This window comes from Triplophysa rosa, linkage group LG20, assembly GCF_024868665.1.
Source record: "Triplophysa rosa linkage group LG20, Trosa_1v2, whole genome shotgun sequence".
Lineage (NCBI taxonomy): Eukaryota > Metazoa > Chordata > Actinopteri > Cypriniformes > Nemacheilidae > Triplophysa > Triplophysa rosa.
Window position 1 is genome coordinate 9,740,944 of NC_079909.1, and position 17,323 is coordinate 9,758,266.

Genomic DNA, 17,323 nt, shown 5'->3' on the forward strand with positions numbered 1-17,323 from the left:
TCAGAGTTACAGCTACTAAAAAATTAAAAAACAATTGTGCAAGTTCACTTTTATTGACCATAGCTTTGGAAAACATTGACAATTCACAATAGCCATCAATGGAGAACGATGTCTACATTTTAGAATCAGATGGTGTAGTTACATTACCAACCACCAGGGGCTAACAGAGCCATACTAACTAAGTACACCATAGATAAGGAGACAGAAAGAAACGGTTGAATATTTCTCCATCTCTGCCTTACAGCGCAGTAGGGCTGCATAATGCAGACAGTGAGAAAACCATTCTGGAACATTCTAGAGGACAAATCTATCAACATTTACCCAGCAGATGTATCTGTCACCAGGAGCTACAGGAGAAACAAAACAGGCCAAAATAATTCATCTTATTCATTGGACCAGTAATATCAGAGCAAGGCTTGTTGTGCGAGAATCGGGATGGGAAAGCAACAAAGTAATGATTTACATTTGTTCTGCTTTCATGTCTGAAAACCCCTTTTAAATATAGGGGTTATACTTCCAAATGCTTCACAACACTTTCCTACCCATAAAAAGTCCCTTTGCAGAAGTAAATACACTTTTGTTTATAGGTATAGAAATTCTCGTTTCCCCGAACACCCCTCCAAAAATAAGAAGCCCTCTCCAATTCCCCAACCCTTCAATCTTGGGCAGATCTCTTCCTCTTAAATAGGACGAGAACACGCTGGAGATAGCCTGAAAGACTCTTTCTACGGATGAGCTGAGCCACGGTCCTCTCATTGATTTATTGCACCGTCTCAGTTCGTTGGCAAAAAGTCTCCACCTTATCGTCCAATCAGAAGTCAGCGGCAGCATATTTTAGCTATGCTGCGTGACCCCACTCTCACCATCCCTCTATCTTTCTCGGCCTCTTTCAAACTCACTTTATCTCACGTCCTCTCTCTCATTGTTACTTTTGTGTGTGTGTGTGTTTTAATGTGCACGCGTATGTGTGTTTTGGCAGCAAGCGGAGCTGCATAATCGAGTGGCGGTTGGTGACTGATGAAGGCGGCATCAGACTTGCCTCTCTGACAGTCAGATTACTTAACGGCACAGGGGGTTGTTTAAAATGGACAGCCCTCCTGCCTCCCTGCCGAACACACGGCACACTTTGGGGACAGGTGTGGGATCATTACCACACCAGCCTGCGGTCAGTCAACAAATAAAGCAAAAATATCAACAGAGTGAAACACTTTCAAGGCCAGATGCTTTTCTTTCATTCCTTCTTTAATGTTTTTCTACTAACGTGCCACCTTGAAGTTTCTTTCTCTTTTTCTGGAAAACACACTAGTCTGTGCTTTGCCGCATGGGCTGCTGGGTAATAGTGCGCTGTGGAATCCGCCCTAGTTTAAGCACGGCAAAAAAATGGGACAAAAGCTAATCATGTGCAGTGGTTTAATCTATTTTCAACAGTTTGATTTAGGATGCAGGTTATCTGAATAGCCAAAGTTTTTTAGTGAGGTCAGGGCCACGTTTAGGAAGCAAATGATTGGGCAACAGTAGCCAGGTTTTCATTACAAATTTAAGAAAAACTCAGCAACTTATTTTCTAATTGTAGCTAAAAAAGAATGAAATAACGGCATTTACCTTAAACAATGTTATATAACTGAAATGTAATTTTTTTCATCTCGCAGTAAGTCATTCCATCCAAACTTCTTTGGGTTTTATGGTAGGTTGTGAACCAACTTTAGAGGTGCATACCGCTACCTACTGTTATGAAGTGTGAAGAGAAATGTCGGTAGCTCTTTATTTTACAGTCCTGTTTCCCATGTACATACTATCTTATTACAGTAAATATAATAACTGGGTAATAACTATGTACTAACCCTGAACCTACCCCTAAACCTAAACTTATAAAATGTAGTTACCTTATACTACTCAGTACTTTCTTAGGTAAGTACACTGTAAATACATGTACTGTAAAATAACGTGCAACCGAAATGTCTATATATATCCCTATATCTTTATACAAACCCACTGTTCCTAATACATTTCTATACTGCACTAATTCATTTTCCTGCATTTTGACTGTATCATAAGCTATTAATTAATGTTTTTATCATGATCATACAGTAATTGCCGAAAAACCGGGTGTACACTAACTAGTGAAGAGCAGGTGGTGCTTGATGCATTACAGATAAACTCAAGTCTGTACCAGTAACATTTGCCATGCTTGTGTTTAACCAGAAGTTTCTGTCATGCCTCATTTCCTGATTATAAGGCAAAAAACCCATATCATTAAAAATTAAAATGAAAAGTAAACTGGAAATTAAGCCATATTTTAAAAGATGTAAAATCTTGTATTTAAATTAATATATTTATAAACGCTTATATACTTAAACTTTCATATACTTAAGTACTATATACTTAAACGTACATACTTATACTAATCATCAAATAACCACACAGACAAAAAAAATACAATGCCAGTAAAAATATCTACAAACATGATGATTATATATTTACATTAGTTTACCATCCAAACTGTTGTTTAAAAAAACTTAACTCGGGTTGTTAAAAAAGCGTAAAAAAATGTGTTACATTTAAAGCTTGTTTAAATTTTATTGTTGAAAAATGTAAATAGTGGGATTATAACATCTAGTCCTATTAAGTGAATCTTAAATATTTATTTTTAAAGGGATAGTCCACCCAAAAATAAAAATTCTGTCATGAATTAATCACCCTCACTATCCCTATAAGGTCATTTCAGCACTGAAGGCAATTCATGACAAACTCAGTCATGGTTTCACAACTTTACTTATAACGTTTTTAAAGCATGTTTAATGAATACCTTAAAAAATACACACGCACTGATTAACAAGTCATTTTTGCAGCGCGACACTTTTTAAACGTATCACTGCAGTGGATACGGGTGAGCAGGAAGCAGTAATGCGCAGAGCTGAGATTGAGCTGTCAGCTGAATTGCCGCATGGGTAAGTGGGCCTAACTGCGGTGCTCCATTTTTGCACTGGGCAGAACAGCTCACTTCACTATCGCAGTCAGAGAAATCCTTCACATCTCGCTTGGTTGCCTCTTACATGTCACTCGGCCAAGGCCGTGCCCTACCCCATCGGGAGCAGGATGAACCACTGAATGTGCTGGGCTGGAAATGCCATCTCGGAGTACATTTCCAAATAAAGTTTAAAGATGATGTCGTTGTCTTACCTTCGCGGCTGACCTGAGAAAGCACTGGGGTTTCTGAATCTAATTGACAAAACCCAAAAGAGTATTTGAGTGGAAATATTTTGCCCCTCAAAGAACTAAAGCGAAGGCTGCGACATGTCGCACTAAAGCCCATTTCTGTCCAATAATATAAGCTTGAGATTACAGCTGTGACACCTAACACGGCGTCCAGTGTGTCACGCACGTGAAACTAAAAGCCCGGCGCTCGCCAATATCAGCTCACCTCTCGGATTTAGCTCCGACTGGATCAACTGAGCAGAACTTTCTGCGGTCAAAGTCCAAACGAAATGCCTCATATGAAAGGATGTGTGTCTCCACAAACCAAAGCTCACAAATTTGGAAAGAAAGCAATAAAACCGCATGAGAGAAGACAATGCAAGAAAGTAAAGAAATACGAGATGATCTTCAGTTCCGTTGACCCCTGAAGGCACATCCACCACAATAAATGAAACAAAACATGAATGCAATGTATGCTGGCCACAGCTATCTTTTTCATTGGGTAATTCTGGCTCTCTTTATAGCGTTGGACGTCTGATCTCCGCATTAAGCACCAATTGAGTTAACAGATAAACATAACCTCATTAGCATGTTATCAATGAAGTGTTATTCATGTAATCACATTGTTGCCTATCACTCAAAAAGCTATTAAAGGCAACTAAAAAAAACAAAACAGCACTGCTGTCAGTGAATTCTCCGCGGTGTGTTAGATACTTCATAGGGAGCTGTTTGGAAATACTTACTGAGTCTCCGGGCAGCTTCCAGGGCTTCAGAAGCGGTGTCAGCCACCAAGAACTGCTGCACGGCCACGCCACTGTCCTGCATGAGCTTCTTGCTCTGGTACTCCTGCAGGTTCAGCCATCTTCTGGGGCTCACCCTCGCCAACTATAAAAAAGACAGATCACGGTGTTATTAACACTGAAGCAGATCAATGGTACACATTTCCTGCCATGGATACACGGCGATAAACATTTCATTGATCAAATAGACTTTTTAGGCATTCATTGTAATAGAGCAGATTGAGGGCCCTTCTTTCTTCGTTTCCTTTTAGGGTTTCTCAACCTTACAGCTTGCAGCTGGTTTAATATTCACGGTCACGTCCTTTGATGAACATGCCTTAAATGCGATAGTTAACAATAATCCATAAGACGCTTATTAAACAGACAATTTCCCATTATGCACTACTGCAGAATTACACGAAGACAGGTTATCAGAGCAGCACTGGCTGTTGAGGAGTCTTCCGGTGCTAAATGCAGTCAAGCACCTGATTAAGTCATGCTTATGAACAACTCTCCATGGCTTCTGCTAATCGTCTAAGCGTCTCTATGGAAAATAATGAGGGAGCCTACCAAAGCTGGCAGCCTGCGAAAGAACAACAGGAACGTACACTAAAAAGTGTACAACTCTCAGAAGTGCACACTACAAAACACCAAATCCAGAAACACAAGGTGCAGACAAAGAACGTTCACAAACTTCCAATCCACTGGCTAACTTAATCTCCGGTATGAGTTGAAAGATGCACTGCTCTCATTCTCTGCAGGGTTCCTCTTTATCATTTCACTAGCATACATCATAGTGTACCCTGCGCTGGGCTACACTAAACTAAATAAAGTATGATTCATCATATCATTGCATTTGATGCTCCCATCACATTTCTCATAACACAAAACCGAATTTAAACGGATATTCTTGGTAGGTTTAGTCAAAACTTTAATATTGCAGTGAGTGACAGTACCATTCTCTGACATTGCCTCTATTGTATAATAAAAGCTCCCTTACCAAGAGCAGAATGTAAAATAAGTTTTCTGTGTAATATCCAACATAGAGTTTTATAATAAAAAGCCCAGAAAAGTTCCACGATGTTACAATTTAAAGGTAAATAATATGGTAATCAGGGCTTGACGTTAACTTTTTTGCTCACCGGCAACAATGGCAAAAGTTACTAGCCACTCAGCATTTCCCTGGCCACAATTTTGTTGCTGGGAAGATATTTCATTTGACATAAAGTTGACATCATATTACTTGATTAGAATAAAATGACTTAAAATTAACTTCATTTTACTTGATTTAGCTAGATTTAAAACCTTTTAAAAATGCAAACTGACCACCCAAATATAAGAGCTTTATTCAACATGCTGGCATTATAACCAATGGAATTTTCCGTTAACTTCTTCACGAGGACTTGCGTGTCGGTAGTGCGCATTCCGTTGACCAAACACTAGGTGCAGGGAGTGCTCATGGGAGTTGTAGTTTCGTAGGGTCAAATTGAGCATTGTTTATTATTTCGCATGACTTAAGAAAACTAAAATTAAAAAATGATATTCAAACCGCCAAAATGGCTAGTGGGAGTGTCTGTCTTACTGGCCACAGCTGTTAATGTCAAGCTCTGAGGGTAATCATTTAGTACTCAGTTCATTAGGGCTGCTTGTTTATGACAAAATCAAAATCATGATTATTTCAGCCAAAACTGAGATCACGGTTAGTTACATGATTACTCGCTGAATTTTGAACATGAAAAAATAAATAAACAACTTTTAAAATGTAAAAAAGCTGCACCGCTGTAGATTCTTGCAAAATTGAATGTTGCACGATAATTGTTTCACCTCGATTATTTTGTTTTTGTAATTGATAGAAGCCAAAATTGACAATTACGATTAATTATGATTAATTGCAATTAATTGCATAAATTGCACGATTAATTGTACATTAATATGACCCATGTCAAATAAACCCCTTTCGCCCCATGATAGTTTCCTTTTCTTATTTCTACTGTCTCTCTCAATGCAAAACTGCCTGTCCAGAATAAAAAAAAACACAATCCTTAACATTTTGAGTGTATGAGGGGGATGTACCCATCACCATTGCACTTCACACCTAAGTATACAAGACCACTGTCAGCTTTAAAACATCACAATTTCTACAGTAAGGTATTATTTTTCTGATTCGGGTCATTTCTAATGGCCACAGTCACACTTAATAGCATTTACTGAATTTTTTTACTACTGTAGCAGCATTTAAAACAGGAAACAGCTCGCTGTTGTACGAGCTAGTGTTTTGTTAACAAACCTACTTATAAATAGTTCAGCGGAAGGAATAAAGTGGCATCACAGGCAAATAAATCCAAGTTCATATTTCAGTTGCACAGAAAAGTTTCTAATGCTTTACTTAGCATGTCAGTGTGGGGAAATGTGACATGGCTCTTGAAGTGTGTGTGTGTGTGAGTGCATGTTTAATTACATATTAAAAGCTTTTTATTTACACTTTAAAAGGAGAATGGTATTATTTGACTGTCTAGGGTATATTGAGCTTTACTGCTCACTTCTTTTTTATTATTTCATATGGGAAATAAAAGTTCTGTTTTCTAAATAGACCATACTTTCCAATCATTAAAGAAGTATACTTACCAAGAGCAAAGTTACTGAAACAAGAATTAATAAGAAGAGGAGGATCAGGGGAAAAGGCACAAAACTGGAAAGTAATCATGAAAGAAGGAGAAAGAATAAGACATGAATGAAATTAAAACTTCAGTTATCTTATAATGCCAAAACTGTCCATAACCGTTCAATACTTTTCTAACTTTTCTTTAGATGATTTCACGTGGTTCACAATATAATGTCGCTATGCGGAAAATAGTTACTTCGGACAAAGCCTCATACAACACAAAACGGTATAAAGGATGCTTGATAGAAGATGTGTCACAAATGACAAAAATGCTTGCTACTATTCACACTGAAACTCAAAGTCAGATCTATACTGTATGGTATTTAGTTTCGTTTCTGAGCTGTTCAAACTAAAAGCGAGGGATTTTAGTAAACGACAAAAACAGTGCAAAAATCATCCTCACACACACACACACTCATGATTCACAGTCATATGTCAATCAAACACAAGGGGGGGAAACTGTGACACCAGATGCCAGATGTCAGGTGTTTGAACAGCTAAATCTGGAGTCTAATGACAGAAATATACGTTAAAATTATCAACATCGAAGCCTGGATCCCAGGCGTTGATATTTGTTATTCTAACAGTTATATTTTGGTTGCTTCTGTCTGTCAGGTGTCATCGGTGCTCCCGTTTCCCAACCCGCTTGATAAACTGGACCGCAGAAGTGCTGAAAGAGCACCATGGCAACCTCTTCACAAATGTGAGCAGTAATTGTTTTCTTTCCCCCCATCTTGCTATATTTAGCAGGAACCCACTGTGTGGGTTCACAGGTTATTAGTTCAATCAAGGGCAAAAGCAGGTGGAGGTGGAGGTGGAGAGTGAGGCAGGCTGCGCTGGGCTTCGGGTGGGAGCGGTTGGGGAGGTGGGAGGGGGGATGAGTTTGCGGCAGGTGTCTGATCTCCCCTGAGACTCTGCCTCAACAGTAATTATCTTCATCAGCACTCTGGAGACACAGCAGTTAAATACCAACACACACAAACAACCCTAACACACATGGGCAGTCAGGCTCAAAGACAGAAAAACAAAACTCCCGCTTAAACAAAGATGTTTAGGTATTGCGACGTAAAAACCACATATGCACTTCAAGTAAAACCACACATGTTTACGGACAAAAATAATCCCATCCAGAATAAAAGTTTGTTTACATAATTTATGTCTGTGTACTGTGTATACTTATTTTGTATTTATAAACACATACATGCATATATTTAGGAAATGCATGTTGACAGTACTACATTTGTATGTTTAATTAATTAATTAAATTATACACATATGTATATATATCTTAAATACATGTATGTGTTTATACTGTAAATGAAAAATTAATATGCACAGTAGTATACAGACAAACATTATGTAAACACAAACTTATTCTGGATGTGATTAATTTTGCTTGTTGTATTTAATAAATCAATCCATCAGCAGCTAAAGTCTAATTAAAAATTACCCTTTTAAAGCCGTGGTTACAGAAAAGCAGTAAAAGCATCCCAACATCAACATAAAACCCAATTTCTTAACTTTCCCCATGAACAGTCAAGTCAATATTTTTAAACTCAGAGAATGAAACACATTTCAGAGTCTGCAATACTTTTGGTGAGAGTTTTGCTTACGGCAAGCTTGAAGCGAAAACCGTGACATTATGCAGTGATTGTTAAATGTCAAAGAATGACACTTCAAGGTAAAAAAACTGGAACTCTCCATTTCTTCTTACAAGTCATTCTGTGTAAAATCTGTTCAATGCTTAAAACAGTCCTGAGAGTTTTATCATCTCATCATTCAGCAACTCAACTATGGCATTGTAGATGTAAGCTTTAATAGCTTTAGGAATATAGTAATTACATTACTGTCTCATGTAATTAATTAACACAATCACTAAAGTAGCTTTACAGAATACCGTGCCTTAATGTCTTAACGCCCCCAGTGAGCAAGCCAAGGCAAATAACTGAGGAAAATAAAAACTCCCTAAGATATAAGAATAGTTCAGCTGTGTATCTTGCGTTCTGTTCCATAGATATGGTCTCCATCTACCTGCCTTATTTTAAACATAAGGACCGCTCCTGCAATACCACCATAACAAATCAGAAATTTAAAGATGCAATCCATTAATGCCTTTATATTGCCATGATCGCTCTTCGAAAGATAAAACTCCATAATTATGCAGTGCATAAAATTGTTATACTTGACAGTTAAAATTAATTGACGTCTAATTTACATTTTCTGACAGAATGTTTCTCCATTCGGTTCTTAACCTTCCACCAAACATTATGCTGAACAGATAAAGATTTTTTTTTTAAGTACACACAGAATTTTTATTAGTCATTGTCATTTTGAACATTACTGAGACAAGACTGTATTAAAGGTACAGTATATAATTTTTACAACATTAGTCACTAAATGAAAATCTGCAAATTAAATTTGAACTTGGCTATTGCAAAAATAAATAATATTGTATAACGTTGTACCATATCTCACGGATAGCAAAGCAAGGCGAAACTACAATTGTAAAAAATAGAATTTTAGGTCAGCAACTAGGTCAACAAACAAAGATAGATTACAGTTTCGCAGACAAAGTCAAAAAGCACAAAATGAGAACGATAAACTATACCAGAATGATCCAGAGAGTACACATCACAAGGTCTCTGAAGAGGTCCAAACCATTGTCTATTCAGGTTAGTAGTAAGTTTACACACTGTCGCTGTCGGGCGGAAACCTCCTATGTCCAAATTTGGTCAATTTCATATTTTTTCACAAATCGATGCTATTGGTCAGTCCCCCATGTGGGTCTGTTATTTTTACAAATTATTAACCAATCTAAAGTGTTGAAAATAGCTTGAGAGCAAATCTCTTAACTCCACTGGACACTTCAACTGTCTGAGAAGTCTCGTAACTCCACCTCTTCTTCACTCCGCGGGAGCTTCTCGGCATTACGTCTCCTGATTGAAAGTTTTTTAGACAATAACGAGTGAAAATAGTTAGGTTAGATACATTTGAGTAGGTCTGTTTTGTTAAAAATCGATAGCTGTAATGCTTCAGTGCAGAAGGAAGCCCGTGAGCCACGAAGGTAAGTTTGCGAGCAGATTCGGTTAATTTCCGCCTATTAGACAACCTAGTCAGCTCATCGTTTTTTGTATTACATCACTTATAGTTCTTAAACCTTTAAAATAGAGTTTAGGAAGATGCATGTAACCACAGTCGTTAGCTTTGGTTAACTATTGAAGCCTTTTCTCTTGTCAAGAGGCTCAACGCGACCGTCGACTTTATTTGCGTGCAGATTAATATCTGCCTATATTAGACAGCCTGTTTAACGTTTTATTTTGGTATTGCATCACTCATAGCTCCAACGTTTAAAATAGAGTTTAGGAAGATGTATGTAACCACAATCATTAGCTTTCATTAGCTTTTAAAGCCTCGTCTCTTGTCAAAAGACTCAACGCGACCGCAGACTTTGATGAACACTGCTGGCAGCAGCGACGTCTGTGTCCGTACCATTCTTATCAATGACAGCGTAATCTCTTATCTCCCTGCTCCCAAATCATAAACCTTGTATCTCCGATTAAACATGGTTTTGGGGAAATGTTGTGTTAATGTTGGTACACAAGTATATGATAGCAATATAAGGTATAATACCAACTTTAACAATACAATGTTTAATAACTCAAAAAATATGCAGTTTTTTAATTTCCTGAAAAATAATGGTTTTGGAGATACGAGGATTCTGCCCGACAGCGACGACATGCCATCTCATCTAAAGAGAATGAAAGCACACTAAGGGCTCTATTTTAACGATCTAAGCGCATGGTCTAAAGTGCAGGGGATTTTTAAGTGCAAGTGCACTTTAGGTGTGCCCGAATCCACTTTTGCTAGTTTAAGGATGGGAAAACGGTCAGCACGCCAGACGCATGGTCTAAAAGTGCTGTCCCTATTCTCTTAATGAGTCATGGGTGTGTTTTGGGCAAAACGTGCAGTAAACCAATCAGAGTCTCATCTCCCATTCCCTTTAAGAGCCAGTTGCGCTCTCGCCATGGCAGATTCGCTATTTAAATGGCGGAATTTGCAAAAGCAAAGAATGGACGCTTCTCGGAGGTTAAAGCGCGCGAGCAGACCATCTACAGGACAAGCCGGATTTGTATCTTTATGTACACAATTTTAATCTTTTACATTGTAATCAATTTATTTTTAATATTTGGCATGTTTGTGTGCTGCTGCGCGTCCCTCTGTGTGTAATAAGCAGAATGTACACACGCTGTGCACCCGCCTATAGGCGCATATTACTAACGCGCTCTGTAAATAACCAAAAACATATTGCGCCATTGACTGACTAGGTTTCAGTCGGTCAGTGGCGCAGTCTTTTTCAGTTGCCTCAAAATAGCAACGCACCAACAATGCGCCTGAACACACCTCGTTTTCAGATCAGCATGCCCATGGGCGCACAAATGGGTGCAAATGTCCTATATTTAAACAACGTGGTGTAGGATGTGAAAATGAAAACTGCGACGGGCTGATACTACCAAAAAACACTTGCGTTGGCGTGACTTGCGCCGCATTGTGCCAAGTGTATGATAGAGCCCTTAATGGGATGGTGAATACTGCCAGTAATTTTTTTCAATGGTAAAGCAACCAGTCAACATTTCTACAAATGGACAAAAGTTAAACACTGTGTGCTTGATGCTGAACACAAAAAAATATTATGCTAATAAATCCCTGAAGAGGAATATGAATCACATAAACTCTAGAACATAAAAACTAGGTTTACAAATGTTTGGTGTAAACTCTCAAATTTGAAATAACTCTTAAAGTCACCATGCAATCAAACAGGAAAATTCTAAGTGTTTTACACAGATTTGCAGTGATATTTATAAATGATTCATCCGTGCACACCATTCTTTTTTTTTTATTAATTTGCACTTGTAATCTTTAATCAAAAACGTTAAGGTCCTCTCCCCGTCTCAACAACAACTCTTCACCACATGACGTCAGCAACAAAAAAGAGGTAGGACAATACTGACTGTCCAATGGCCAGGCATTTTTAGCCCTCCCCTCAGGCTCAACTTACAACAAACCAATCAAAAGGGGAAGGGCAAAATAAAGCACCGCCCTACATTTGTTTCTAATTTCAGAAGCCGTTTCACTCAAATACACGTCACGATATGGAAAAGAAGTCAATCGCAACTTCCGTTTCCAGGGCTCTAGACTAACTTTCTGCACTGGTTGCACTGGTGGGCCTAACTTTTTTTCTTAGGTGCACCAGCACAAAAGTTAGGTGCACCCAAATTTTCGACCGCATCGCATTTAACCTCGCAGTTTTACCAGTTCACTTTTTTTAAATCGCTGTCCATATAGGCAAAATTTACTTGTAAATGATTAACTAACAATCTGGTCAATATGAAGTTCTTTATTTGAAGCACAATTCTACAAGAAAGGTAACTGACTGAAAAAGTGTTGGTGCTTAAAGTGCTTCACTGAACTGAAACTTAAAACATCTCAAGATAAATGGACCAGGGCTTGACATAACCTGGGAGGTTGATGGCTCCGTGTCAGATCATTGCTTATGATTTTCGGACCGATCAGGCCTTAACTTAAAATTATTCACGAAAAAGTTGTCGATCGTTCTTTTCATCTTCTCTCATCATCCGCGGCTACATCCACTCTGTTTAACTGACGGGCCTATAGGCTACTCACCTCTCTGTCTGACTGCAGCACACGCATTTTCACATGTACACACCAGAGGTTGCGCTAGACTTTTTTATTGTCCGTCATTTTGACTGACAGGCTCGTAAAAAATCCGTCATAATCTATTATTACCCGTCACTATGGTGCAAGGTGGCGTTAGGTGTAGTGTTGTCAAAAATATTGATTTTCCATAAGTATCGATACTGAAAAATCTGAAACGGTTCCAATACGCATGTCCCACGTATCGATACCAGCTGCGCGTTCCCGCTCTCTCTCTTTTTTCCGACAGTGAGTTGACACACACTGCACGTGAACGCTGTGTCAACAGAGCTCCGCCTCATCTCACAGACTTGACTCGTTTGGGGCAGTTAAAAAGTGTTAATGTTAGAAAAGATGGCCAGTCTCAGTAACACATCTGGCGCTTGGTGAACGCTCGTTTTCGCTTCCCATGTTAACCATCGCGCTCTATGTATGTGCGCTGATCAATAATTTCATCCACTCGTTTTATTCGCCCTGGTTATATGTTGTTTATGTTAGTACAGAGTCTCCGCAACAGTTCTCATGTTTAATGCACGCGTTTCTGTCTTTATGTGCGCTCATCAATGATTTCATCCACTCGTCTCGTTCGCTCTGGTTAAGTTGATGTTTGAAATGATGCTGGTGCGGGTAAAGTCTCCACAACAGTTCTCGAGTGTGATACAAGTTTGCACTTCCGTGTTTACCATAGCGCTCTCTCTATGTGCGTGCGCTGTTCAATGATTTCATCCACTCGTCTCATTTGCTCCGGTTAAACGTTGTTAATGTTAGAAAGATGTCCAGTGCGTAGTCTCTGCAACAGTTCATGCGTTTAAAGTTTGCGTTTCTGTCTATATGTATGATCAATGATTATATGTGAATAAAAGCCAAATTAAAAAATTGTAATCATATAAATGTAGGCTATTAACTAACATTAACAAACAAAGAATGAGCAATACATTTGTTCAAGTTTTTTTTAATCTCTTTTAAATGTTAGTTAAAAAATACAACTATTTATGTAAGCTCTGGTCCATTAATACTGACAAATACAACTTTGATTTTAAATAATAAATGTATTAGTAAAATGAACATCAGATTAACAATTAATAAATAATGTAAAAACATACCTCATTGTCTAGTCTTGTTCAATTTAACTTCAAATAAAATGTAAAAAATTTAGGGCCTTATTGTTATGGAAGTTTTTTCCCCGTGGTATCGAAAACGGTATCGAATATCGATTTTTTTTAGGTATTGTATCGAAGTTAGAAATTCCAGTATCGTGACAACACTAGTTAGGTGGTAATTAGTATGTTCGTGACGTCATCACGCTGTACTTGCGTCTCGGAAAGTGTTGTATTTTAATACAACTGAATGCCCAATAAAGCCGTTGTTGTTTATATTCATCTATATATTTAATGTTTTAATGTTTATGTTCATATGTGATTCGATCTGGGAAAACCCACCACATGGTGCAAATTTATATATTACAGTTTTTGATACCATATTCAAGCCCTTTCCAAATCAGTTTTTATTTTGCTCATACCTTGTGTATGTAACAAAAGTTATGGCTGAGGTCGGCTGAAGCGCTAGGATTTTCAGGAACGGAATTTGGAGGAAAACTGGTTTAAAGTTAAGTGATGAAAATAAAAGCACAACAGTCCAGTATCACAAGTAAAAGTCACTTTAGAGTAGTGTTATTAGAGTAAATGACTTACTCTAATAACAATTTAATAAAAAAAACACATTTCCCAGTGTTGAAGTCTATAAAAATACTGTACAAAACCGTTTGAATAAAACAAAAGTAAGGAAAATGGTGCAGGGCACACTTACGAGAGCTCTGCCATTATCACTACACAAGGAAACTAGCAAACATTACGGACAACAACTAATAAGCAGTGAAGCAAGTTTTACGTTGTTTATCATGTGCATAGTGTCTGGACTTTTGATCATCCCTTGTATGTTTTGCGATCGGATAACTCCCGGTGCTGCAGACGGGGAGCTCTGTCATCTCACGAAAACATTGTATAAAAAACTTTGCATGTCGTAGTTTACACTGGACTGGCGGGAAATGTGCATTGATACTCCTTCATTCTTCATGCTATGTGGTTTACTTTGATAGGTGTCCCAGCGCGACATCCGACAGGTTTTCCCAGATCGCATCACATATGATGCGATCATATGTGATGCATCATATGACGGGTGAAAGCACGCACGTCCCTTCGCGAGCATATCACGCTCTAATGAAGGGAAACGGGGAGTTACAAATTGCCCTCATTGTAATCCGTCAAAATGACGGACGGACGGACGGCCTTCAGATTTTTCCATCACTGGTAAAAAAAATCTGTCAATGACAGAGAATTTTCGTTTAACGCGACCTCTGGTACAAACACGTACAGGAAAATCTGGCCCACGGCCAATCAGAGGGGGGCCCGCCCTTCACTATCTCTGATTGGTTTAGACCACGATATGGGCCTAATGTGTGTCTGTTGTTGAATCACAAGGAGACTTTGAGAGTCGCAGAGACTTTTTTTCTCCCTCGAACGGCTGGTCGCACCGGTGCAACCTCAGATTTTTCTTAGTCGCACCATTGAGAAATAAGGTCGCATGTGCGACCAAATTGGTCGCACTCTAGAGCCCTGGTGACTATAAAGGGATAATCTACCAAAGATAATATATATTAAAACAAGATGCGCCACTGCCATTACAATGAATGGAGAGGAATGCAATGCTCAATATGGCCGCTCTAGCGAAGAAAGCCCCGCCTTCGAGTAAAACCATCCAATAGTCAATCGATAAAGACATGACGATTCTCTGGGGCGGGACTTATGTGAGGCGCTTGCCAGCCTGTGCGCATGCGCAGAAGCGACCTTAAAAAGGGTGATTTTTACTGCAATTTATGCTTAGCAAACATAAGTTATGGTACAGTCCATATGTGGTTTAATCATTGATCGGGAATATGCTATTTACTTGTGATTTTTGCCAGCGATTTAAAAAATATCTGCCTTCCACCATTCAAAAAGATAGGACTGTTGACTTGCTACGTAAATAGCTGCCTAGAGGCGTTGAAAACATGGCCACCGAGTGGCACGACTTCCATAAACGGACTTTGTAATCTACCCAAAAATGCAAGTTGTCCACAAATTTTAGCCATGGCGTCACGTACACCGCTGCTGCTTGTGAAAACAACAATGGCAGCAGCGCCGTGGGTGGAATTGTGTAGATTAAGCGGCAGTAATATTATAATAAGAGCCTGCATCTATGTCACATCAGGAGCGAAATCTGAACGGCTCGATTTCTCACATGCTTACAGAGAAAGGCTTACAGGGATCTTGTTTTTCACGTTTTCTGGGTTGCTAGATGCACCCGGGACCCGATTATAGCATTTAAACACAAAAATTTTGACTTTCATCCAAAGGGTCCTTTAAAAGCACCATAGAGTGTTGCTCTTTAGGAGGTTCAGGATTTATAGCAGCCTGACTACGTCAGACTTCGTACTTCCGCTCAATTTCAGTTCAGTTCGCTTCTGTACTCAGTCTGATATAGCAAACCAGCTCCCAGATTATCTCCGGCTCCGCACCAGCCGTCCAACCAACGAACAGAGGGCGGGCTGAGAGCCATGGCGTAGACGCCAAGCACCGAATTCTACGCAAATAAATAAACCCTTCACAGCTTCGAATGATATCATGTGTCTGTATGATGACCAGATGATTCAGAGTTTAATAAGTTTCCTCTGTTAACGTGATCACGTAGATGCATCACTCGAGCACACACAACTAGGGATGTAACGATTCACCGTGAGCCGGTTGAAAATCGGTTATAATGAGCGACGATTCAAATCGGTTGAGGCTTGAACTGAATCGCAATACATTCTTTGAACAGCAGGGGCCGCTATTTTCACTGCAAACCTAAACGTGGATGCTGATATTTCTTAAATGCAAAAAAATCGAAGAAAAGCACAGACAGTATTAGTTTGTTTATATTAAAGAGACTTTTTCTATTATTAATTTGTTATAAAATTGCAGTTTAGTTTTGTTATTTGAAATAAAACATTATTTTATCATACAAAGAAACGTGAAGCATTTAAGAAATAATGCAAGGGACGTTGTTCATTTCTAATTTGTTTCAACTCATTTTTTCAAAATAAATCGTGAGTAAATCGTGAATAAATCGCATCGTGAGATCAGAATCGTGAACCGCATCGCATCGTGAGCTAAGTGAATCGTTACATCCCTACACACAACATATACACACACAAGTTCACATAAATTCTAGCTAACTTGATCGATAGATCAGGATCGCTGCTTCAACACACAGAGAGGGAGATGATAAGAACAGAAAGAAGACAAAAAAACATGAAAACATTCGATATTGACATTTTAAAATATCAATTTTATTCCATTATAATTATTAATTACATGCAAATTGTAATGTGACTGAGCATGTGAGAAGTACATTTTCTGGGTTCGCAGGATTACAAACTCACGCCAACTCCATGAATTTATGTTTGTCCGAATGCATTTTTTTTGTTTTATCGCCAAGATTTTTTTTTTTAGATGTCCTTATGAGAAACAATTACCATCCGAATAGGGCTTAATAAGAGTTGATGTTTTCCATTACACTCCTGTGAGCGTCTGAGAACGAGGAGGGGTGGGGAAAAACCCTTGCCAATATTTTGAATTTGGACTGCGATTCCAAGCTCAACCCATAGGTGTCTATGTTACATACGGCTCCTTTAAGGAAAACAAACAGTTCTGGGGAACCTTTGACTACAATTTTTGTCTACCCCAGAAATCTCAGTTGCTAACATTCTTCCAAATTATTTGTGTTCAACAGAACAAAAAAAATGTATTCAGGTTTGGAACTAGTTGAGGGTGAGTAAGTGATGACAGAAGTGAATAAAGAAAGTTCATCTCTTGGGCCATCTAGACCAACCCAACAATTCTAAAGCAACCTTATTTACTGACCTAAACAAAGACCATTTGCTGTTCTTTACGGTTTG

At 38.6% G+C, this 17,323-nt stretch overlaps 1 protein-coding gene across 1 annotated transcript in view; it reads right to left on the minus strand.

The window, feature by feature from the left end:
- The window catches only part of suclg2 (succinate-CoA ligase GDP-forming subunit beta), a 125,673-nt gene that overhangs the window by 90,579 nt on the left and 17,771 nt on the right, over positions 1–17,323 (minus strand). Inside the window, exon 2 of the mRNA XM_057361836.1 lies at positions 3,939–4,080. Within this exon, the coding sequence (XP_057217819.1) occupies positions 3,939–4,080 (142 nt within the window). The remainder of the gene's footprint in view (positions 1–3,938; positions 4,081–17,323) is intronic.